Source organism: Brienomyrus brachyistius, chromosome 1 (assembly GCF_023856365.1).
Source record: "Brienomyrus brachyistius isolate T26 chromosome 1, BBRACH_0.4, whole genome shotgun sequence".
Taxonomy (NCBI): Eukaryota; Metazoa; Chordata; class Actinopteri; order Osteoglossiformes; family Mormyridae; genus Brienomyrus; species Brienomyrus brachyistius.
The window spans coordinates 25,387,053-25,412,439 of record NC_064533.1 but is presented as its reverse complement, the minus strand read 5'-3'; the positions used below and the strand labels follow the sequence as shown (position 1 = coordinate 25,412,439).

Below are 25,387 nucleotides of genomic sequence, written 5' to 3'. Positions count from 1 at the left end.
CTCATTTGCTCGCGTGTGTCTCCCGATTTTCTACCTCCGCTAACACTGGTGCCAACGTTACGCTCTGCGTAGCCATAAAGAAGGGAAAAAAAGGCAACCCAACCGGTATTAGTTAAAGAGACTAATGAAAGAGAAATTGATCTGAATCCTCGGACTATTTTTTTATCTGGATGACAGTGTTTCGTTTTATTTTTGGAGGTGGAACTTGTGGGCCGGTGTCAAGGGTTTCCTCCGTGTTCGTGACGTCACAGAGGAATAGAAGGAACGTTCCGTAACCAACAACAATCAGCGGCGACAGTCTGTGGCCGGGCTGGATATGGGCTCTCTTTACGCTCGGTCACAAAAGGACGCAGCCGTAGTTCACCCAGCCGGCTCCTCGGCCCCCAGATGTAGCCGAGAGTAGCTATGACTCTGGACCTGTAACACTTTAATTAAACCTGATCTGGATACTCTTGCACACGCTTTTGGCGTTTTATTGAATCTGCCGCGGTCGAGTTTAAGGGGAAACTCCGCCGAGATATGGCTGGCGGAGCCAGTTTACTTCCTCACTGAAATGAGTGAGATGGCAGGCATCAAGAACTTTTAGAACTGCGAGTACGCACATAGTTAGAGTTTTTTGTTGTTTTTTTTCGGCTCTCCTGATTTTGAATTTAACCAACCGCGGAATTCATAGTGCATTACATTTAGCACGTGTGATAACCCACAGGCCTATTACTCACTATGAAGTGGATTTTAAGTCCTCCAAAAGACTAGGTAGTTGGCGACTATTTTAGTGCGCACATCAGCATCGTGAACATGCTTAAACTGACTGGGTATTTATTGTTTGTTTAAATAATTGATTATCAAGTTGTAGTGGCGTGAAAGTGATGAATAATCGGCCAGCTTGCGTCGTAACGTCATTTTGCTTTGTTTAGCTAGCAGCCTAGCTATATGGAGATTTAGAAACAAAAGCATTAAGTACTTGCGTATCCTGCCATCGACAGCAAGCGGTATATTTAGTTTGTTAATAAATGCCGAACTCCGCGGCGGTTCAAGACGGTCGGAGAAGGAGTCCGTCCGAGCATGAGGATCCCCGACAGGATCGTCGAAGTAAAGGTAAAGCAGCTTTGTGCCAGGACGAAGAGCGTCGGGGGAAGCGACGATCGTCGTCCTCCCGGCGGAAAAAGCGCAGACATGCGAAGGGGAGAGAGCGGCGTGCGGAAGAGGAGCCGCACGGTGGTCGGAGGAGCGTGTTTGAGAAAGACGGTGAGATCCGCACTTTGGTGGAGTACGACGATGTCAGTTCCCAGTCCGAGCGCTTCTCGGAGAGCCCCTCTCCAAAAGCCGACGGCGGTCCGGACGCCCAACGACTCGCCCAGCGGCGGACGGGCGAAGCGGGCGCCTTGGACGGCTGCAGCCCGACGTCGCCAGGCAGGCGATCGAGGAAGGAGCGTCAGTCTACGCGTCCTCGGGGGGACAAGCACGACAAATTAAAGAAGGAGCACGGAAGGAAGGAGCGAGGTGGCCGAGATGGGGAGCTGCCCTCCAAGCTCCCAGACGGCAGCATAGGGAACAGGCGCGGCGCGGAGGGCGTGCGGGACTGCGACTACAAGAAGGGGACGTTACCCCCAATGTCGCCCAGCAAAAAGTCACCCAGACAAAAAAGTAAGACAAAACCAGAAAAAGAGCCGCCGTCTGCGTATAAGAACAGCGCAAAATCTTACAGGGAAGAGCGCGATGAACTTAGGGCCTATAGGAGCAGCCCTGCGTTCAGAGACGAAAGTCCCTACAGGGCTTCCTACTCGCAGGGCTATGGATACCAGTCACCCAGCGCCGGCTATAGCCAGTATACTTCCAGAGGAAGCCCCACTTACGGCGGTAGGAGACGGTCTCCAAGCCCTTATTACTACGGCAGGGACGCGGAGGTACAAAGCAGCTACGTGTCCGAATCTCCTGGCTCGTACTACGCCAGACGAAGGCAGCAGTCCCCCGGCAGCCCCTACAGCAAGCGGAGATCCACCAGCTACACCCGGCGCAGCCCCTACGAACCGGGGGAGTTCAGCTCCAGCCCCTACGGCGCTCGACGGAGATCGCGAAGTCCCTACAGAAAGTCCTTCAGCCCGAGTCCGGATTCAAGGTAAAAAAAGCCCGGTTTTGCTTGTGAAATACCTGTAGTTTCCGGCTCGACAGTGTCATGCGTGTGAAACACGTGTGCGCGAGTGTGCATCTTTAAGCGTGGTGTAGATCCCTCTGGTTTTCCCACCTTGGTGAATATTTCGGTGTCTGCGTTTTGTTCAGTCGTTTTAAATACGTGCAGGTTAGGGTCGAGTCTGTGTGGGTCACAGGTGGCGCTTAGTGAGACCGAACTCCATTACGGTTTGGATACCAGATACTTCCATGGTCCAAAGGCTTACGGTTTAGGTGAATTTGTCTTAAGATGATCCAGTGGTGACCTGCTATGGACATAAATCTCACCGGGTACTGCTCTGCCTTGTGCTTACAAAGTTTTATATGTTTAAAGGAAAATAAGTTTGTTGTTGGGGGAGATGGACCTAGTTGCACGGGTAGGTAGATGCTTATGCAAGATGGATGACTGTGCAACCTGCGCTGGGTTACTTTTTAACTTTACGTTTGTGTCTCGCCCAAGGTACAACATGGTGGCTCCTCCAGAGGCCTGCATTGACAACCGTTTAGACTGAAAGTTCATTAAATGCCGTAATGTTCTTCCCTGATAAGTCAAATGTCTGCCTTGAAAGTAGCCCCGTTAAAGGAAACAGCACCGTTTGATCACAACTGAAAAAGGTCACTAGGAAGATGGTTTGATATATATATATATATATATATTATTAAAAAAAAATTCCCCCTCTGATGTGCTCTGGTTCAGACTGCAACTTGTTTCAGAGTGGCCTGTGCATTCTGGGGCATTAAGATTCACCATAAGGCTGTATTGAATAAACATAGGAGGATAGTCTTATTTTTGCCTGGATTTAGCTCTCTTTTGGGTAGGTGAGGCTGGTAATACGCCATGGATGATTTGGCCAATTTGCCTAAATGCATGACTTTGTACTACAGGTGGTAGCCTAGACAACATGGAGAGAACATGCAGACACTACATGTACTTAATTTAGCTGATTCTTTTGCTCAAAGTGACGTACAAGTCTGAAAAGTAGCACATTACAAACGTGTAGACTTTACACATATTGGAGTGGAATTTGAACCATAAATTCCAGAGGAGTGAAGCAGAAGTGCTACCATTTATGTACCACTGTTGTTTTAATATTGTTAAACCTAATTGGTTTTTAAAGTCTTCCAAAAGACTAGGTGGTTAGTAACTATTTAAGTGTGCATATCAGTATTGTTGAGACAGCAGGTTTTTGGGGAGTTCGATTTTAGGACAGCGAATGGATTTGATTGGCTTAACATGCAGATTTCCAGTTGTCATTCATTCAGTGATGACTCATTAAGTAATTGTTTAGTGCTTTTGTAACTCAACAGTGGCATAAACCGATGATTGCTGCGAAAAGGTAATAGGGTTTCATAAATGATGCATCTCTCATTTTGTGAACTCATTAAACAGAAGGCAAATCTGGTGTCCATAACAACCTCAAGTGGAGTGCAATCCTTGTTTTTATACTAAAACATCTGAAAATTTAGAGTGACAGTCTTCGTTGGCTGTAGATGTGATCTGAATGAAATATGAAAGAACTTGCATAATTTTTATGTCATGTCAGAATGGGCCTGATTTTATTGTATATAAAAGTTTATCAACTTAAACTTCTAGCAGTTCTCAACACAATCACAATACGGCCACAACTGATGTAAAATGCCCTGTTTTTTGTGTAACTAAGTGGCGTTGCATACCTGCACTTAACATTTCCCATCCAAGTGAGTCTCCTTCAAAATCAATATAAAAAGAAACAAAATCTTAGTTTGTAGCTACATTGAAAGAACCTGTGGCAATTGCACATGTAGACATTTCATAAAGTGTGTAACAATGTGTTTTATGGTCTTTTGTACTCTCCTGTGTTTGAGATGACCTTGTATTCATATATTTACTTTTGACTAGTATAGTATTTAGTTACATTAATTTACTTTTGTTCAAGTATTTATCTATATCATATAATTCGTATTCCAATTACTATTTTTTTTTCTGCTTGCGATGTGTTCATCAGAACATAACCTCATCGTAAGTTTTGCCACGAAGTCCCATGGTGATTCAGAATCTACTAGTTTAGTGATCATTAATGAAGCCTGAATTTTCTGAAGTTTTCCATTTCCGGCAGTGTGTAGGGAATATTTTTCAAGAGGCTTTGCACTGAATTTAAGTAAGTTTTTTTTCTTTTAAGCATGTGCTCGATAATAGCGATGTATGTTTGCATTGTTAAACTGAGCCTAACAAAGTGTTCTAGAATGTCGTTAAATTTGCCGTGCACAATTTCCGTTTGAAATTTGTTCAAAGAAATGTTTTGGTGTCTGGCAATTCATGTGGTTTTAGGGTTGGCTGTGTGATCTCGATGCTCACCACCTACGCCTCTGCTATAATGCAGTGTTATTTGTATACAAGCTTTGTGTGATCACCTACTGTATATACAGCCTCATGGAAATTGCTGTACAGCAGTTTTCCCCAACCTGCTCCTCTCTCTCAGCTCCCTGCCAGACAGTCCATATTTTTTGTATGGAGCTTGGAGGAAGCAAAAGTGTGGACTCTGTGGGAGACCCCTATGACTGGAAGCTTATTTTTAAATACATTGATTATAGCCACTGACTTATTTGAATTAAGTTTTTAATCATGTTGTTTCAAGGGGCATGAAGGAGAAAAAAAACACTGATCCAGTATCTTTGTTTGAAGAATAAGCTTTAGTTGGTTGTGGAATTTTTTTTGATCAATTCTGAAAGTGTCTTTCCAATTTGTCTAAATTCTCTGAATGAGAATGTCCATTGAACATGGAGTTTACATTTTTGGTTACAGAAGAATTGCACCCTCTGATTTTGCGTAGAGTTGTTACTGTTCTGATTTGTTGTGGGAGCTTGTGGATGAAATAATGTGTGTGATCTGTCAGCACCAGCTTCATGCATTACTGCCTGTGTAGATGTCAGTTGCGGTTTCCCTGCCTCTGCCGCTCATTCTTCTGTTTCCTTTGCATTTCTAATAGTTGGAAAGGTAAATAATGTTAACATCGTTACCCCCCCCCCCCCCCCACAATAACAAAAAAAAAACTTTAAAATGGCCGCAGTGCACAATGAAAGCTGAGCACAAAATGTGAATTAACGTGTAGTGAGTTACCAGGTTTCGATGAATTCACCCTTTTATTACGCAGGTTGATGAAATTGAGCTTGGTACAAAGCCATCACTTTGAGAGAATAACTGATGCAAAAACAACAACTACAGAATTGTATTTGATTCCGGGTTATTTTATCACATCAGCTTGGTATAATGTATTATTTGCAATGTTCTGTGTAAATAATGCATCTTAATTACTTAACTGCCTATAAAGTACACAATACTACATCCTCATGAGTTACTGTTAAAAAAGAACAAGCAAGGAAATCGACCAACTTTAAGATGGTAACCACAGTGCCATTTTAGTGTTTAATTGGTTACATTTTTAACAAAAGAATATTTTGTATGATTATTATGTAGTATTATAGCTCTTGCTTGAACTCATAGCAAATTTCCCCCACTTTTTGTAAGTTGTGTGTTTTTATTGCCATCGAAGGTACCAGTCTTTGTTTTTTGTTACGCTGGTATGTCATTTTGCAAGTCATGTATTCAAAGTCATTAAGTGAGTCACATACAGCCTGAAAAGCAGGTATAGACTATATTGGGATTTGAGCACCAAAAATCCTGTGTATTGATCAGGTGTGTTATGTTTGGATTGGAGTTCCTCCTAGTTACAAGACAAATGCATTCCGAAACTCTGCTCATAAGGTGGAATCTCATGAGCTGCAGACGTAATCAGAATTACTTTGAAGGGCAACCATAATTAAGCACTTGATATGCAGGGGCCAATTTGATATTCCCCAGGCCGCACTGGAAAAGCCCCCCCCCCCCCACCCCCAACATACAGCTAGTGAGTAAACAAGATGTTTAATATTTAGTGAAGTGTAGGGCTGTCACGATCATGAGATTTCAGTTGACTGTTGGCATACAAATAACGCCTAATGATTCAATCCTTTCCATTCATTTTTTAAAAAACTATTAGCCAGAATTTAATATTGAACAGTTCGACAGATAAATGATTGCATTTGGCTTTGTAAACAAAAATTGTAGAGGCCCAATATGACATTAACAAATAAGAAGTTAAACGCCTTGAGAGACAGTTGGTGGTGTCACTGTCCAATCTCTACGACCTACCTGATTTTACCTGGGACGTCTGCACCACTCAATGTGTTCATCATGCCATTTTACGGCAAACCATATTGTCTGCATTTACGGCAAACTAAGCCAGATAACTTACTGAAATTAACAAGAGGGTCTAGCTGCGGACGCCTGTAGAGTGGAGCTCCACCGGAAATGCGTCACCTCCCCAGGAAACACGTGATCTTTAAGGACGTAAAGTGGAGCTCCAGTTTGGGTTAGGGTTAAGGTTAGGGTTTATTCGCTGTATCACAGAGTTGAGATCACGTGTTTCCTGTGGAGCTCCACTCTACAGGCGTCTGCAGCTGGACCCTTCTCGAAATTAAGGTAGTTATAAAGCTATAAACCCCTCCCATGTTGCGCCTCCTACACGACATTCCCAACCCCACTAGACATTTATCTCCTGGCTGTAGTGATATACCTCTCAGAAATCCGGCTTTGTGAATCATGATACAGTCCCTGGTGTTAATGATTGCATTGACTGACTTAAACTGACAAGCAAAGAAAATACAGATTTTTTTTAAGTGTTCACTCTGGTCGTCTATTTCGAGTTACTACCTAAATAACCACTATTGCATAAATAACCTACATCTAAAAAGTATCTGTATCACTCCAAAACAGTACGATCAGAAATAAACTGACAAAATAACATACATTTTTCTAGGTCTATCCTATTGGCATAATATACTGACTTCACTGCCACATAATTGTACGTGTCCCTGACGGTCGTCACTGTCATCCTGCCGTGGCGAGACGCATAAACACGCACTTGGGCACAAGTGCAAGTGCTATGCAGGACTTTTATTAAACAGACAGAGAACAAAGAGAATCTAAAATCAGAATATGTGGCTGAATATCTCATTCTGGGCTGGTGGAAATCGCTCACAAGCAGACCGTAAAATGAACTTGAAGTAGTGAAAAGAAATACTAACAGAATCAGGCTGGGTCATGAGAGTGTTGTGAAACAAAGCGATACAAATTGGGCACAATCATACAATTTTCCGTGAAATATACCCCTGCACCTGCGCAGACGTGCAAACAGCACACGTGGTATGTAACGGTTTAGAAGCGCGATGAGAGAAAACGCGCCAGTCATACGTTTCACATGGTAGAGAACGATGTACAAATAGTGATAGCAATATGATGGTTCTGACTCATCTAGCTATTGCAATACAAATTCTAACAATTATGCAAAGAAATTATAGAGGTGAGTTTAAATAATGATCAGACATCAGATCAGTCATAATTGTGGCCGGCCTAGTGTATTGAGTACCTGGTATAGGTGTGTTTGGAGCTGGGGGAAAGCAAAAATGTGGACTACCCCTGAGTTGAGAAGCAGCGATTTAGCAGACCCTTTGTCCAAAGTGGAATGATGTGAGATTACAAGAAGGTGTTCAAGAATCACAGTGCACTACTGGAAACAATGTTATGGAGATAGAAATTATGGACAAGAATGTGCAGTAAACCATTTCACTGACATTTGCGAGGAACTATTGTATACTCTTTCCCTAATGCTAACACCCCCCCCCCCCCCCTTGCCCTCACAGCCGTGGCCCCTACCCGTCGTCACGGCGATCCCGATCCCGCAGCCGTCCCTCCAGCCTCTCCCCCAGCACCCTGACCTTCAAGAGCAGCCTGGCCGCCGAGCTTAGCAAGCAGAAGCGCATCAAGGCATCCGAGGCAGTGCGGGCCAAGAGCTCCAGCAGCACTTCCACACCCACCAAGGCCTCATCCTCCTGCTCCGCCTCCTGCCCCCAACCCAGCCCCAGTGCCAACCATGCCCCCAAGAAGAGCCAGCCACCCTCTCCGCCCCCCGAGAAGGAGGCCAAGCCCCCCGAGGCTAGTCGTCCTCAGCCCCCTGTCGATGGGACCCCCGAGATGGAGCCACCGCATCCTGACAGAGACCCCACGGGGGTGGATATCTGTCCAGCACCCCCCCAGAGCAAGAAGATGCCCAACACGTCAGCCAACAGCAAGGATGCAGAACGGCTGTTCACAGCAACCGCCTCCACGCCCACCCCCTTGCCGATGCCCCCCGCCATCCCAGAAAACGTTGATGGAGCTGATGGGTAAGGCGCCGCAGAACATGAATCAAAACCGATTAAGCTGCAGGCTAATTTCTTGCTAATCTTTCTGGAAGACAAATGATTTGGTTAAGTGGCGTGGTGTTCAACAGTTGTAACTGATTTCAGTGTTTTATTTGGAAGATCATATATGCTCACAAGTGATTTTAAATTCTTGCTAGACTTGCAGTCATAAAGCGTCGATAGATTGAATAAACTTGAATGATTCACTTTCTGTTAAAAAGTTTAAGGCAGGGATTGTCTGCACATCAGTCTTGGCTGATCTACTCTAGGATATTATTTGTATTGACCCCCAATGGTGGAAAGTGTGTGAGGAATAGCAGCTTATCCTTTTGTCTTTTTTCCATTTGTAGTGTTTTGATTCTTTTTTTTTAATGTTTCATTTGAAATCCAGGTCAGTTTTAGTTGTCAGTGTAATTAAAGAAAGAAGATAAACTTCTGTTTTTTATATATTTTAGTTTTAGTAATTTTATTACTTAGACTCAAACTTGTGGATGTATTTTATGATCTTTAGAGAATCTTACATGGATAAATAATGCTCATTACATGTTAATGTCCTCAAATTGGGAAAAATATCCCCCAGATATTATTAATAGTCATAAAAAAATTCTTTAGCTAAATAGTATTGAAAATGGTAACAGTATACTTGTTTGTATTTATATCTTGTATTTCAGTTTGTTTAAATTTTAGTTTTAGCCTTTGTAATAAGCCTGTTCACTGTGGCCACCAGTGTGAAGGACTGTCCGCAACCCCGGCCCTCCAAGAAGAAGGCCGAGCCGAAGCTTTGTACCCTTGGCTCCTTGCCCCTCCCACCTGAGCCTCCAGCAGCCAATCCCAAAGCGCCTCTAAGTCCCTCTGAGGAGAAAAAGGCCTCCGCTGCCCACCAAAGGCCCAGGTAGCTCCTGTCCCATCATCACCCTCATTTTTCACCTCATACCTTAGCCAGTTTCTGTCAGTAGGTTGTTATCCCCCCCCCTCCCTACATCGGCATCTTCTCCTCCCTGACGCGTTAATCTACCCCCAGGATATGCGGCCCCCGGTTTGGCGAGATCAAGGAGGCCGGGATTGACTGGGGGAAACGCTGCGTGGACAAGTTTGAGATCCTGGGCATTACTGGAGAAGGCACCTACGGCCAAGTGTACAAGGCCAAGGACAAGGATACAGGTGAGGGCCTGCCTTTCGTTTCGGTGGCCGCCAAATCATGCAAATCAACCTTTTTGCCACTTCGTATCAATCCAGAATAGCTATATACCACGTGTAGGGTGCCATGTAAGGAAAAAAAATCTTAATTGATCAAAAAACGATTAACAACATTTATTTTGATGTCAAGTAATTTTGCATGGATTTAAAAAATTTTCTTATGCAGTGCACACAACAAATTACTGCGCTCTTCTAACTTACCACTTGGGGGAGCTCCAGCTTTCACTGGTGCTAGAAGTACCATCTTGAGCCATCAGGCTGGAAGATTAAAAAGAAGTTATCACTGCATCATTACACTTTGATTACTATGCCGACTCTTCTTAATTGTGTGACATTAATGCTGTGCAAAGTAGATTAACATGGTTGTTAAATTGGTGTCATGCTAGTTGAGTGTTTGTTATAATCATATTGATTATAATAATCGTCACAGCTGAAATGGTAGCCCTAAAGAAGGTGCGGCTGGACAACGAGAGGGAGGGCTTCCCCATCACGGCCATCCGCGAGATTAAAATCCTCCGTCAGCTCAACCACCGGAGCATCATCAACATGAAGGAGATAGTCACCGACAAGGAGGATGCCGTGGATTTCAAGAATGACAAAGGTGTGCCCTCTTCCTTTCAGGAGGCTGGCATTGCTTTTGCTATGTTTGAATAAAACTCCAGTCTCTATGAAGCATTGTTTCAGTTTTATCAGATTAGACAGCACAAGGGTAGTGCAGTTTGCAACACTGTTCTCCTTGCATGCGGAATTTGCATGTTCTCCCCATGCATGCGTGCACGCATCCGCCCTGAGATGGGTTGGTGCCCTGTCCTGGGTTATTTTCTTGCCTTGCATTTGTAGCTTTGAGGATAGTCTTTGGACCCCCTTTACCCTGAATAGGATGAGTGGGTACAGAAGATGGATGGATGGATAGATAAACGGACACATTAACCATGCTTTCGACTTTGCAAAATGGATTATTGCTTATATTTTAAATGAATCGTAACTGATGTACATCTGTCCATCTTCTTCAAATTCTGTATCCTGGTCTAGTGTCACAGGGAAGGATTCTGTTATACTGATGTACTGTTTTCTGAAGTAGACCTAGCGGTATTATAAAAGTTAAAACTGGATCTGAATAAAGGTACAGTAAAGCGATCTTTATCAGTGAGGATTGTCAATATACACTGTGCTTGGGTAACAAGGAATATAAAGTTAGCTTAACTAGCTAATTCTATGGACCCAAATCTGTAATTGTAGCATTTTCACGACTGGCTGGTGTCTAGGAAACGATCCAGTGAAGGTAGAGTATTGTGATGTAGTTGATCACATCAGGCTGGGTGGTGCTGACTGTGAGCTGCTTTGTCCAGGAGCTTTCTACCTGGTCTTTGAGTACATGGACCACGACCTGATGGGGCTGCTGGAGTCAGGCCTGGTCCACTTCAACGAGAACCACATCAGGTCCTTCATGCGGCAGCTGATGGAAGGCCTGGAGTACTGCCACAAGAAGAACTTCCTGCACAGGGACATCAAGTGCTCCAACATCCTTCTCAATAACAGGTGTGTGTGTGTGTGTGTGTGTGTGTGTGTGTGTGTGTGGGGGGGGGGGGGGGGGCATCTATGCGATTGGTAAACACGTCTGGAGTCTTCCTCATTTTGATTGTTTAATTGTATATGTTTGTGTGTGTAAGCAAGGGGAATAAAACTATGATTTCCATGTATGAATAGCTATGATTGCATGTGTGTGTCTGTGTGTGTTCCCTGAATACAAGTAAAAACGAAAAAAATGCAATTTACCTACAGAAAAGCATCTGTTAAATGCAAAGGGGAAAAAGAGAAACGGTAGATTGAAGGGATGGGTTACTATTCTGTATTAATGGGCCGTTAAAGAGTTCTCTGTAATTTGAGGCATTTATAAAGTGGAACCAGATTTAGGTGAGATGTCTGCAATTCTTTCGTATGCCACTGACTGGCGCTGTGGAGCGCCGCCTGTAAGCTGACCTCTAAAATGTCCGCCTCTTTACACTAGGGGGCAGATTAAGCTCGCAGATTTCGGCTTGGCCCGTTTCTACAACTCTGAGGAGAGGTCAGTGCGCAGTTTCAATGCATGTTTCGTTCTCTCGAATTCCTTTAATGTTCTAAATGTTTTTTTTTTCCTTTGGATTTTATAAGAGCGTTTATAGTTTATTTTGTTGTGACATAATGCCTCATTCAGATCTGGGTGCATTACCAGTGGGATTTCCGTCACCTAATGGCAAATTCTGGTATTTATTTTAAATCTTAATATGAAAGCAACCAAAAATATGAAACTATACTGCTGTGGGTGATGCCTTCTTTTGAAACCATTTTGTATCTTGTTAATTTGCTTGTACAAGGTCAGGTGTCAGATGATGTGTTTACGGTCAATTCTCTGTTTCTGGGCGTCTGCTGAATGACTTGTTAGATGTCTGTCAGTCTGAAGATTCTCAGTGCGATGCTAACATGGCACTATGTGTCCTGCAGCCGTCCCTACACCAACAAGGTGATCACCTTGTGGTATCGACCACCTGAGCTACTGCTCGGAGAGGAGAGGTACTCTCCGTCCATCGATGTCTGGAGCTGTGGGTAAGAACCCTTTGAAGCTGCAGGCGTCCTTGAAATGGCTTATTTTGTGACCCTTTGTCAAGGATACAGATCAGCGATCTTGCAAGATCTCAAGTAGACATCTGTATTTCTTGGCTTGGCATACCTTTGATAGCAGTTATGCATGGGTTAAATTTATGAGTTGGATTTTTGAAAAAGTAAAGATGGAAAAAATAATCGAGTACTTGCTGAGTTGTTATTCAGCAAATCCTTGCTGGTGTTTCCACAAAGTGGTAACCTTAACTGTTTGGTTGCAGTGACAGTTACAATAAGCATATATGCATTTTTAGTCAAAGCAGACATGAAGACAGATGTTAGAAACTGTCCTGTAGCAATTTAAGACATTGTGCACTCACGCGAATGTCATAAAATGAAACCTTGTCTCTCATACTGAAATACTTGACAATCAGTTTGGTGAACCCAGATGTAGTCTGTTTTTAAGCTTGCCTGATTGTTGTTTAATGTGATAATTGCCTGGCATTGTGTTCTGAAACTGAAACTTTTTTTTGTAGTAACCAGACATGCTTGTGAAACACAAAATAAGGTGGTGATTTAACTAGAGAAAAAGTGAAAACAGCGTTTTAACATTTGCCTTCACTTTTCATAATGCCTAGTTTATGACAGAGTTTCAGCCTACTATCATTGGCATTCAAATTCTCGATTGTCTGCAGGGATGCAGGCTGTTTTGAGGAATAGGTTAGTGGTGTGGATGTTAACCAGCTTTGCAGGCCCAAGGTCTGAGGAACTAGTTTTTTAGGCCACTGAGCTCATCCTCTCCTCAGTAGGTTTTGGCCTCAATTCCTTGTCAGACATTGACCTGTTACATTCATATACCCGGTTTTCTCCCACAGATGCATTCTTGGGGAACTGTTTACAAAGAAGCCCATCTTCCAGGCCAACCAAGAGCTTGCCCAGTTAGAGCTAATTAGGTGGGTTCTGGATGTGAACTTTGGGAAATGCACCTCAAATATCTCATTGTTCCCTTAACCCTAGTAAGGTTGTTTATGATTGTTGTAAACCATATAACAATGCTCCCCTGCTGGGCTTTTGTTCAGAAGGTAGGTTTACTGGTCAGATGCACAACTCGCGTGACTGTTTTTGGTTGTCTCTCTTAACCCTAACGTTGTCTTGACCCCTTTGTTATTTCGCCAACCCAGCCGTATCTGCGGGAGCCCGTGCCCGGCTGTTTGGCCAGACGTGATAAAACTGCAATATTTCCACACCATGAAACCAAAGAAACAGTACCGCCGGCGCCTCAGAGAGGAGTTTGCGTTGTAAGTCCATACCAGTCGTGTTCAGAATGCTTCTGATTATTTATGTCGTAGTGGCCGTTTAATATTTCCTGGGCAGAGTTGTAGCCCATTGAGTACTTGGACTGTAGCCGATTTTCCTTCAGGATTAGAATTAGATTCAGGTTTGAATCCCAGCTTTCCTTTATCTGTGTGTTTATGGATATTGCGTGTGATGGACCAGCATAGTTAACCTTCAGCGATCTTTTTCTGGATAAGAGTTAACATTCCATTTTCAGAAGGTTTGTCTATATAACATGTGAAATATGACTGTAGGCTTAAACCCAAATAACAGAAATTAGGTCTGAAGTCAGATGGCTTGTGTTTATTATTGTACTGTCAATCCACCATGGATGTTGCACTAGTCCTTCAGCAGTGTGTGCGTCCAGCAGTGCAGGCAACTGTTTACAACAAACCAATTTCATAATTAGCTACTTCGTAGTTTATGGGTTGTCAAGGTAGCCAATCAGTGCTAGTGATACATTCATGGCCACACCTCCGCAAGAGTTACTCATATTAGTGCAATATTCAGTATGTAAGACCTAGCAACACGAAACGCTGACACCCAAAAACAATGCTGAAGCTCTGTAGTCTCTTTGCCTAACGCTTTGCCTCTGTTCACGCGGCAGCATCCCTGGCTCAGCCCTGGACCTCTTCGACCACATGTTGGCGCTGGATCCCAGTAGGCGCTGTACAGCTCAGCAGGCCCTGAACAGCGAATTCCTCAGGGACGTCGACCCGACCAAGATGCCGCCCCCAGAGTACGTGAGGCGAACTGCTGGCCTTTGTGCCGTCAGAGTGCTTGGAATCTGACGTTTATTGCGTCATTCTCCTGACCTGAACCTAAGGGGGCAGTCCTATTGTTTTCCCACAGATTTATAAATCAGTAATTAAAACAGCAGTACAGATTTCAGATTTAAACATAGTTGATTTAGAGAGTTTCAAAGAGCGTAAAGCTAATACAGGATGTATGGTTGCACAGTTTTTAACAGCTCATAAATCAACAGAAAAGTTGTATAATGAGGCTGCATATATATCCCATATATTCGATAAGACTGGAATCTTATGGGAAACTGAAATCATTAAAATCAGGCATTTGTAATATTTTAACAGCAGTGTTTCTCTTTTTAAGCAGTAAAATAGTGTCTTGTGAAGCATATTGGACCACATGATTTTTTGCATGTAATGGTGTCCTGTATTGCCACCTGTTAGAGATGGCTTGTCTGAAATCATATTTTAATATAGCGTTTGTTTTAGCATCATATGTTCACTTTCTTATTTTGCCTTTCTATTATCCTGTTCATAAGTCAAAACCCCATTATTTTTTGCATTTGTAAATCTCACTGACTTCCAAGAGTGCTGATATGTTTAAATATTGAAAAGCAGCCAAATCTAAGTCCGAATCATATCCTCAAAAAGCAAATGTAATATAACAAGCTTTTATTATTTGGGAAAATTGAATTATTTTTTCTTTTACGTACACAGATTTCCAAACCCCTGACCCTAACCCAATCCATCATGTACTGTTGAGGCTAACTGTACCCTTGTACTGACCCCCCCTTCCGCTTCCCCATAGCCTCCCCCTGTGGCAGGACTGCCATGAGCTCTGGAGTAAGAAGCGCAGGCGGCAGAAGCAGGCGTCCGAGGAGGTGCCTGTGCCAAAGGCCCCCCGCAAACAGTTGGGGCCTGACGACAGCCGGAGTAGCACACCCCAGGGCTGCCCCGCCTCCGGGTCGCTCAAGCAACCAGTCGGTGTAGCCACCATGACTCTGGGTACGAGGTTCCTCTCTGCATGACATCTTAAACAATTGGGTGTTTATTGACAGGCTAAAAGTTAGACGCCTTTCCAGAAGACACAGCCGGTTATTTCCTGAACCTTGAACCTTTTTGGTCATAAATGACCAAGTTTTTGTCCTGTTAACGACAAAAGTGTGTAAAATATTGTAAAATAAAGCCTTTATTTAGTCACATGACTACTGTCTCACTTGGAGTTGCCTGACTATAACCTGCTGAGATCCAGGGGAAAAAATAATTTGATTTGACAGGAAGAGGAAGTTGGCAAGGCCACATTACAACACATCATCGTAAAGCCGTAACTGTCCTACTTAAGGAACAATAGGGCTTAATCAAATGGCATGTACATTGGCATGTTTTAAGCCGGTTCTTGATTGAGTCTGAATTCTCACAGAAAAAAGAGAAGATGGAGGGATGTTTTACTGTTTTTTCCTGGCTGCCCACAGACCCCAAGGCATCCAGCTCCCAGCTGACCCAAGAGCAGCTGGCCTTGCTGCTGAATCTACTCCAGTCCAAGAGTACACCCGGTACCGCCCAGTTTGCCGGCCTGCCTGTCACCCTGGACGCCCTGCAGCAGCTCGCTCAGAAGCCCCCGGGCAAGGCGGAGAACCTTCCGGAGGCCGCTGCTGCCGTACCTGGACAGGCGAAGACCGAAGGGGAGGATACTGGTGTGGGCACGCAGGCCGCCTTTGCTGTGCTCCTGGCCCAGCTGCTGAATGCCCAGCAGAAGCAGGCGAAGGACTCTGCTGATCAGGGGGAGGCGCTAGAGTGCTCTGCTGAATCCAAGGCTGCAGTGGGGGCACCAGAGCCTCCCCCAGAGCCCAGCCCAGTCTCACCAGGTAAACACCAGAGTCCCCCCTCGCAGTAAACATGAAGAGTAACAGATTAGTTCAGTTGCGTCAGTAATTACCTCAACTACATACTCATGTTGGCCGAAATCATAATCAACTTCTCATTGTCTGTCTTTAAGGTTTTAGCTATAAACCCAGTGCTTTTATACGCCGCAGTCCCTGGTCTCATTGTTGGTCCTCCTGTGTTCTCAATAAGCCTCGGTTTAGTCACCGAATTCAACATGTAGTTTGAACTGTGTCAAAGCAAATCCAAGAGTCGAATGTTTCAAGCATACTGAAGTCACCCTTTAACCATGAATAACCAGTTAAGCCTTTATTAGTTTCTACTATTTGTCCTTGAATCTGTTTAAATCAGTATATCTAGTTTTTCATCCAGCAGGGTCTGGATGCTAAAGTGTCTGTAGACATTTAAGCCCTTTATAAACATAATGCTTATGAATTTCATTAGGGAATCAGTCTGTTGTGCTTCAGCGCTCAGTGAAGACAGACTTGAAAGTAGACCCCCTGGTCAGATCTGGACACCCCTGGTTGCACATGATTAAATTTGTCCGGTTGCTCTTAGGGAGTTAGCTGACCTGACTCTTTCTTTAATTGTTTCGGCAAACTCATTTAAATGGCCGCACATGGACCACTCTGATCTCTGCTGCTCATTCCCCCCCTGCAGTGTCTGAGGGCAGCAGTGTATCGGCTCCACATCAGCCCCCCACTGCCCTCGAGCCGCCCTTGATCCTCCCCCCGGATCAGAGACCCCCGGAACCACCAGAGCCACCGCCGCCCCCATGTGGCGACATGCAGTACAGACAAGCCTTGGACGCCAGCAGCCAAACAAAGACCGTCCTGCAGCCAGTCGGCATTGGCAGTTCAGTTGTGCCCCCTGAGCCTGATTACCCAGCTCCCCCTGCCCCTCCACCACCGGAGGCCCCCAGCTTCACTGGTTACGGCCGGGTAGATGGATTCGCACCCTTGCCCCCGCCCCCACCCATGCCCATACCCTCTCCAAACTTTGCCCCTGGCTTCCTGGGAGGTGGGGTGCCCTCCCATCCCCAGAGGGAGCTGTTTGGAGGCGCAGCACCAATGCCACCACCCTCCTTTGTGAGGCCACCGGTGCCACCTGGTTACAGAGACCACTTTCCCCATGGTACGCCCTCTGTTGGCGGTGGCAAAGGTAACAGCGTGATGTTCACAGGAGACCGAGACCACCGCTTCGACTGCAACCACATGCCCCTACCTATGGAAGGTCTTCCACACCCTGGCGGCATTGGGCTCTACAACCACAGCACAAGCCAACAGGATGGTGTGCTCTGCCCTCCGGTCCCACCCATGGCTCCTCCCCCAGTGATGCCCCCAGGTCTGCCTCCGGCGCTGCCTCAAGTGTTGCCACCAGGACCTCTCCCAGGTCCTCCCCCACCCCTAAGACCGGGTTGGGACTCCCTTTCCCAGGCCGGGGCACCCCCTTTTCCCCCTTGCTTCCTCCCACGCACGAACGCTGCGGCACTGAGGGGGCGTGGCCTTCCATTCTGATTGGGAGGGGTGAGTGACAAGGTCAAGCCCAAGCGTCCAATCAGCTTGAGCGAAGCGCACTCAGGTTTCCATGACATAGTAAACACAAACTTGATTTGTTAAATTATAATGAATCCTAATGGAATAAAGCAGTATTCCCTGTATCTGGGAAGAATATGTACGTGAACCAGGCAAGGACGGGAGAGCAATTTCTCTTCCCCTTACCAATTTTGTAAGGTTTTTAAACTGTTTTACTGCTGTTTTTGAGTTTACATTTACCTGGTCAGGTATTTCATTTCGTTATTTTTACCTGTACACAAATTTTTCGCTTATGGATTAGTATTAACAGGTTTTGAACCTCAAGGAAAATGTAATATTAAATCTGTGAGCTACTTATATGGAATGATGATGATGGGTGAACTACACTTGGACCAGTTGTAGTAATACAAGTGTTTTCATGTTTTGGTTCTGCAGAATTATTTTGATTACCACACCTAGGGATTTTAATTGATAATCCCGAAAGGTTTTTTTTTTTCCTTCTTAAGAATAGATCTACAACCTTCTGTATCCCTTCTGCTTCTTTTATCACTGTCCTTTTTTCCCCAGGTAAAAAAAGAGAAAAATCAGGTTGAAACAACGCAAAAAGCTGTTAGTCATTTGTGGCTTTTTGTATGATGATTTTCAGGCACAAGTTTAATAAAGAAACGGATGAGCCCGTGTTCCAGTTTTGGCAGTTTTCAAGTGACAGTTCGGCCGGTTAGCCATGCACCCTCACACACCCACAGTCATGGACAAAGATCCTCAGGTAGGGTGAGGATCAGCGCACTGCACCCACGCTGAGCGTGACAATAGCCAGCCGCTTCATGAAAGCAGGGGTTGGAGTGATACTTCAGCCCTTTAGGTGCCTCATCACTGTTGCTGTACAGTTGTGAGATGGAGATGAAACCAGTTGTATACACTACCTGGTAGTCCAGTCTTGAGCATAGCCCACAGGACTGGAGCGTGGGCTAATAATTTACTGCCACATTAAGAATGCAGTGGTGGACAATTTGATCAAACTACTTATTAAATACATTTAATGCAAACTGATAAAACATTAATTAACAAAAGCTGGAATTCTGTCTGTGCTTTTTATAATTGAAAGTTAGTGTGTACTCTGAGAAGTTGTATTGGACTTTCACATGTTCCATGGACTATGGTCTCAAGGATTTCTTGCACGGTTTGTTGCAGCACAGCAAAGATTGCGCCCTGATCCTCAGTATATGATGGACTTACTGTCGCCGGTGTACCACTTACAAAACCCCATGTTTACCGCTGTTTAATAATAAAGGTAAGTATTTGAAAATGAATGAATCTCCATGTGAAGTTGGTGAAGCATCAAACTGTAAGTGCTTTTGGGTGAAATTATCAGCAGATGGCACTGCGGAGTTATGTGTGTCTGGTGGACGGATGCATGATCATATTTTATTCTCCCATATGTGACATATCAAACTGCCCCAGAATACAATACTGACAAGATCAAGATGCATGAGTCACCCTGAGGCTGACCCATTGTCTCCAGTTCAGAATGAGCTATCATAATGGATATTGGCTGTGTGTACCTTTTTTTCATGGCAAAGGAATGACTGTTTGGAAGTACAAGTGTTTTATCCGACTTTGGGACAATGCTGTGCCATTATTTCATAGATAGTGTCCCTGCTTGTGGTGCCAAGAACAGAAGTCCAATAGTTCAAATGCACATCCATCCAAGATATGTCTGTCTCACATCACTGTAGCTACATAGTACACGGTGTCTGCTTGGTTTAATGTGCTGGAAGAGTTTTAAAAAGAGAAATGGGATTAAGTATTTTCAAGAAACAGAAGGTGTTATGTATTGCAATGCATTCGATACTAGGGTGAAACTTTTAAGAGAGGGTATTGGAAAATTAATGAATGAACTTATTGCATAACATTGTTTGATAGATGTTTGTGTGAGACATATATAAATGTACCCTGGGTATTCCTCTTTCCCTGCGAATAACAAAGGAATGAATGCGAGTTTTTAAATTCAACTTCATCCTTTTGACATGGACCAGTGGCATTCCTAGCAAATGATCGATGATGCATATCAGATCCTTGAACGGAAGACAATGTTACTCACTGAGAAATATGTGGAAATCTAAAACGTTTTTCCTTATGGAAGACAAATAATTAGTAATCATTCTGGGCTATTTGCGATGGCGATTTCGGTCGAATTAGCAAGTTATCTGAAATTCTTGGCAACAAATTGAAGCTGTTGTCCAAATGTGTCTGAATCAGCTACCTGGCTATCTGCCTATGCTGACCCTCCTTAAATCTGCAGACAAAGCTAAATTCACACGAGTGGGTTGCTCCCAGGTGGAAGATGCTGTGCGAACTCTAAAAAGAGATTCCCTGGATTCAGAAGAATCAGTTGAAGTAGGAGTGATGGACATCACAGCAGTATTTGGGTGCTATTTGTTATTGGAGTGCTTATTGTTAATCTCAGATTTACAGTAGAAAATGCAGTGCGGTTATAAGAAGAGCCTCCCACCCACCTTACCCATAACAGTTTGCCTACAGGGCAAATAGGTCTATGGAGGATGCCTTTGCCACTGCTCTAAACTCTGCACTCACACACCTTGAACACCAGGGGAGCTATGTGAGGATGCTTTACATAGAGCACAGTTCTGCTTTCAACAGTCATCCTGGGCAGACTGGTCAATAATCTCACAGATTTAGGACTTTCCCAATCCATCTCCCACGTAGGACCTGTGTGACCATCAATGCCACAACACTTACAATTATATCTACAAAACACTGCGCTGACTTCAACTTTCATATAATTATCCATCTTTACATTTCATTTGCACTTTTATCCCCGTATGTCTCATATACACTAACAGTAACTGGGGCCTCATTGTGCAATATCCTACTATACTATTCTTTTTAGGATTTTAAAGTAGTTTATTTTGTAACTTTACTATTTTTCTGTTTTTAATCGATATTTAAGTGTGAAGGCAGCGTAAGCATTCTGCGCAATTTGGTTGTACTCCGTGGAATGACAATGAAGGAATCTTGAAAGGAAGTATGCGCGTCTTGACGCTTTTAAACACGACCACACCTCAGTGGCCAAAGACGCCGCTCCCGGATGTAGACGCTGCCACTATCCTCTGCCGGTGCATTCACCTCTTGCGGCTGCGTTTAGCTGCAGCAGCTCCCAGGGGAGTTAAAATCTAGGCAATGGCAGCTGTGGCAAGGAGCACCGTGCGGCTCGGACCAGTGTATACTGTGCGGATCCCGTGGGCACGCAGCCTATGCGCGTCCACGCAGCCAGGTACCGACGGCGTTTTTCCCGCCGCTCGCTGTACTGTGTGGTCTTTTCAATAATACGAATCGGTCACCCAGGGTCACTGGCAATCCATATTGTTTCACCAGCCATATTTTGAGCTATTTTATTAAGTGGCTTACTTAAAATTACGATTCATTTCTCTAAACCACGTTCCAGACATTTTTCTTACCTTGTGCTTCTTACTTAATGACCAAATGTATAAATATGAATAACGATGCGAGTAGCGTTACTTATGTATACTTAAAGTATATTATTTAATATATCTGAAGTTTAACAGCTAAATAATAATTATTATTCTTGCTTAGGTTTCCCCTGGTTTTCATTGTTGGTGATCAATACTTTCCTTAACCAGTTACTCCTACAGTTTTAAAATTAATATTGAACTTTTTTTGTGTTCAGAAAGTCTTGTTAGACAGCGCAATGTGCTGAAACAGCAGCATTAAATAACTGGAATATCAGTGGAAACTAATTAAACGTTATCTCCATCGAGTTTATAAAGTAATACGTGATGCCGTGAAAATGATGACTTTCGCAATTCGTGCTTATAGTTTGACTAAATAGTGTGGAAATGAAATCATCTTGCGGTTTAGCTGTGGACCTTTTGTTTCTTTCATTAAATCGCAAATTAGCACGTGGAAGAAAACCATGATTTTACCTGAAGTGAAATATCATTATTGGTTATGGGGCATGCATTCTTTTTTCCCCCATTTATTCATTTGCCTCAGGAAAGGGGGTTGTTAAACCACTGGATGGCATCAGAGTCTTAGATCTAACTAGGTAAGTTGGTCCATTATATCATTCATCCATCCATTTTATGCACCGGCTTGTCCTACCCAGGGTTATGGCAGACCGATATACTGTTAAAATATATTTTTATTCTGTATTTGTCACTATGTTTAATTTTAATCCAGCCCAAATATGTATTGGCACATAGGTTAATATCAGGGGTGGGCAATCATATCTGCAAAGGGCCGGTGTGCATGCAGGTTTTTGGGATAACCTGTAGGTCAGCTGTTCAAACTCTGGTGTGAGAACTCCTCAGCCAGGCAGTCCTCAGATTACTAATCTAATTAGGGAGTTGCAGCGAAAAACCACACACACCGGTCGTTTGGAGATAAGATTGGCCACCCCTGGTTTATATTGACGTTATAGGTTTGTTGTCTGTTTTAGGTGAACAGTATGCTGAAATCAGGGGCGTCGTTAGGCGTGTTTTAGGGGGGGGGGGTAAGGGGCGGCAAGTTCTGAAAGGGTCGCGAGGCAGAGTTGGAAATGCAAGCATTTTAAAACCAGCAAGCTCCTATGCTGATCCACGATCAGATTTTCTAGCCCCCGTCCTAGAATTAATCTATATAAACAGGTACTGGATCTGCAAATGCTTAGCGCAAAACTAGTGAACACTCAACCAATCAAAGACGACAAACCACAGATGCCTCATTTACAATTAACTCGCACATCCAGCCAGATTTATGCTACAGTAAAATCCCGTTATAGTGGACTCGCTTATAACGGAATATCGTCTTTAACGGACGAGGTCCGCTGGTCCCGGTGTTCTGTGGAGTTGAGCTACTTTGTCGAGTTTGGCTACCGTAGTGCGATTCGATAACCCTAACCCTCATCGTATCCCCAATAAACCACCTAAAACCCTAACCCCCAAACGGTGGAACTGCACATGCGCAAAAAGGCTCGATAGTACGTCTCGATAGGTAGCTCAACTCGTCAGAACACCGGCCGTTCGCCTTTAAGAACATGCAGAAAAAGCATTGGGATATAGCGGACTCGCTTATAACGGATAAACAATTTGGTCCCCAGGGCCGCTTTTAGCTGTAGTTTTGTTCGCTATAAGGGACATGCAGGCTCTGCCTACAAGGCCCTGTCGTGCCGGTGATATCCAGCTCAGATAAGTAGTCAGGATTATTAATAGTCACATCTGTTCAGGTAAAGTTGGATTACTACATGTGCTATAGATTATTATATTGTACAAGTGTGTCTGCTGGGGTGTGGCATGAGTAAATGGTGTCCTGTAGTTGTGTTCTGGGCATACAGCATGCAACTCTGGATATAACGGGCTGTTTTGCTAGGACTCTTGAAGTCCGATATAACGGGATTTTATTGTATATTGGCGCAATTTTGATTGGCGCAAATTGCTGAGTTAATTTACACCTATACTTTACATACTAAATAAATGGTAGTTTCTCTACATCTGTAAATATTTTTTATTCAAAAAGACCAACAGATATTATAGCCTATCCTAAACCCACAAAGAATTTAAGAAAAATTGAATTTTAAAAACATTTACGTGAAGTTTTAAAACCCAACGATCTCAAATCTGAAGTTTCCGTGGTGAATTTTACCGTTGAGTTTTACCTCAGACTACATCCCGCCTTTTTCACTGAATTTAATAGCGTGTCTCGCGCACTGTACTGTAGCTTGCGCCGTGTCTTTCTGTTGCTAGTAAGATCGAATTTGTCTGAACTGCATCCCTTTGACATTGTAATTTAGAGAAAAAATGCATTATTTTACATTATTAACCTACTGCAGAATATGTCTACTATGTTTATCTTGTATTTATTCAGAAGTCTGAGTCACCCTAAATTTCAAATCCTAGATTCACCCCTGGCTGAAATACGCATGACATTGTATATATGTGTCTTTGGTATGTTTTGGGTTTTTCTAACTCAAAATTAAATGAAAATGAAATGATGCTTTATTTTCCATTTGTGTGAGAAACTTGTAATGTTTCTCTTCACATATTCCTTTCAGATATACACACAAATAGAGCAAAGCTTAGGGTCTGAGCACAGGGTACACGTTTATTCCACAGACTTTAGTCACTGGCTAACAACCAATGAAACTACAACTGAGAACTTCACCTATTGCTGTTAAAGGTACTGTCATTGACCATGTGGCTAGCTACAAATACCTAGGTATTGTTCTTGACGACAAACTGTTTTGAATCACATGTTGACGCTACATTTAAAACGGTCCAGCAAAGACTTTTTTTTTTTTGCGGAAAATGAATTCTATCAATGTTTTGACTGAGTTGTGTCTTTTTTTATGGAAGTTTTATTGAATCTGTTTTAAGTTTTTGTATTATTGCGTGATTTGAAAATAAAAAAATTTCTAATAGGAATAGGCTTTGGATGTCTTGTGAAAGTGGCCTGCAAGGTCTCTCAGGGGGGAGCTGGTGCAAGTTGGACATTTATAATGGGCTGGTCCTTAGGACGGCTCTAACTATATTGGATTGTCACAATCATCCACAAAATAAGAAGCACCTAATTTCTGTAGGATTTTAGAACTCGGCGCGTCCTTACTCTCCAATGCTATTGCTATGCTTAATAGCAGATAGCATTCTGACTGGTATATACAGTACTTTGTAATGGTAAATTTACCCATTATCATTTTTATCTATCTACTGTTCAGTGTAGTGCATCTTCTATTGCATTGTATTGGATTGCGTTGATTTTGAAAGTTGTTGTTCTTGGGCACAATAAAGTTACCCTTGAACTCTTGATCGTGTTCTGTGACCCTGAAGCTTGCTTTGACCTTTACATGTCCGTGTGTGCAATGGAGAGCAAAATGGGATAGATGAAAAGACTTTTCCCCATGTAACTTAATAAAGTATCACTATTATATTCTAGACAGTTTTAGGGTGGTTTTAAGTATGCATCAAAAATAAAACTGCAAGATTCCTTAGGTTTCACCCTCTGATATTGTCATGGGCAAGAAAAGAAGTATTTCTGCAAAGTTTGGGTGATATTGGTGTCTATTTAGGTGTTGTTCAAGCAGAACAAAATTAAAGTTAATACCGAAATTCTAAGCAAAGGTGAAATATAGATCTATCAAAAGTTATTTTTACCTGTTTTTACATAACACTACAACAGTTGTTCGTGTTGAAACCACTGAATATGAAGCAGTGCTCACAAATAGTGAATTTATTGTCAGTTACTGACAATTTGTCTAAATTAGTGAAAATGTGTGCTACGGCTCTGAATGACGTTATTAACTTTCCATTCCATCAACTGTTTCCATTCAACTGAACACAGCGTTTCTAAAGACAATCGAAACAAACTTAAACACGAACCATCTGCGAGCATTGTAGGAAAATAATGCCGTACACAGTGGCTAATGCTACTATTATGCAAAGCTATTTCCAGCACCATCACAGCGCTTTACTTAAATCCACTGCACCGGTGAAGAAAACATTAAAAAAAGTTTCATGTTTGTTATTTATATATTATTTATATTCTATTTGACTTCTCAATGGAACATAAAATAGGGGAGAAGCCTGTCATTTGAGTTTGTGGCTAAATATTTTATCGTGCTAGATATTTGTTCTGCTATTTACTGCATATGATGATGGTGATTATTTAACACATTTCACC

General features: G+C 43.2%; 2 protein-coding genes across 6 annotated transcripts in view; both read left to right on the top strand.

Annotated features, from left to right (window-relative positions):
- On the top strand, positions 1-18,376 carry LOC125705356 (cyclin-dependent kinase 13-like). The gene is made up of 14 exons (XM_048971898.1): positions 1-2,116; positions 7,885-8,406; positions 9,152-9,316; positions 9,446-9,585; positions 10,052-10,222; positions 10,971-11,160; positions 11,630-11,686; positions 12,103-12,204; positions 13,074-13,151; positions 13,380-13,496; positions 14,141-14,272; positions 15,088-15,284; positions 15,752-16,144; positions 16,821-18,376. Exons 1-14 carry the CDS (start codon positions 1,011-1,013, stop codon positions 17,675-17,677), a joined length of 4,227 nt encoding a protein of 1,408 aa, XP_048827855.1. The 5' UTR covers positions 1-1,010; the 3' UTR covers positions 17,678-18,376.
- Positions 18,377-20,825: 2,449 nt separating this feature from the next.
- The window catches only part of sugct (succinyl-CoA:glutarate-CoA transferase), a 125,949-nt gene continuing 121,387 nt past the window's right edge, over positions 20,826-25,387 (top strand). The window contains exons 1-2 of one of the 5 annotated variants that reach the window (XM_048971944.1): positions 20,826-20,990; positions 21,731-21,782. In XM_048971944.1, coding sequence (XP_048827901.1) covers positions 20,897-20,990; positions 21,731-21,782 — 146 coding nt within the window. In that variant the 5' untranslated portion in view covers positions 20,826-20,896. The remainder of the gene's footprint in view (positions 20,991-21,730; positions 21,783-25,387) is intronic. The other 4 variants (XM_048971947.1, XM_048971948.1, XM_048971943.1 and 1 more) reach the window with 4 other exon arrangements.

Excerpts from the sequence above, each read along its gene's own strand:
- LOC125705356 (XM_048971898.1), top strand. The coding sequence starts at position 1,011 with ATGCCGAACTCCGCGGCGGTTCAAGACGGTCGGAGAAGGAGTCCGTCC. Across the intron at positions 8,407-9,151 it reads AACGTTGATGGAGCTGATGG|TGTGAAGGACTGTCCGCAAC; the intron begins GTAAGGCGCCGC and ends TGTGGCCACCAG. Across the intron at positions 9,317-9,445 it reads GCTGCCCACCAAAGGCCCAG|GATATGCGGCCCCCGGTTTG; the intron begins GTAGCTCCTGTC and ends ATCTACCCCCAG.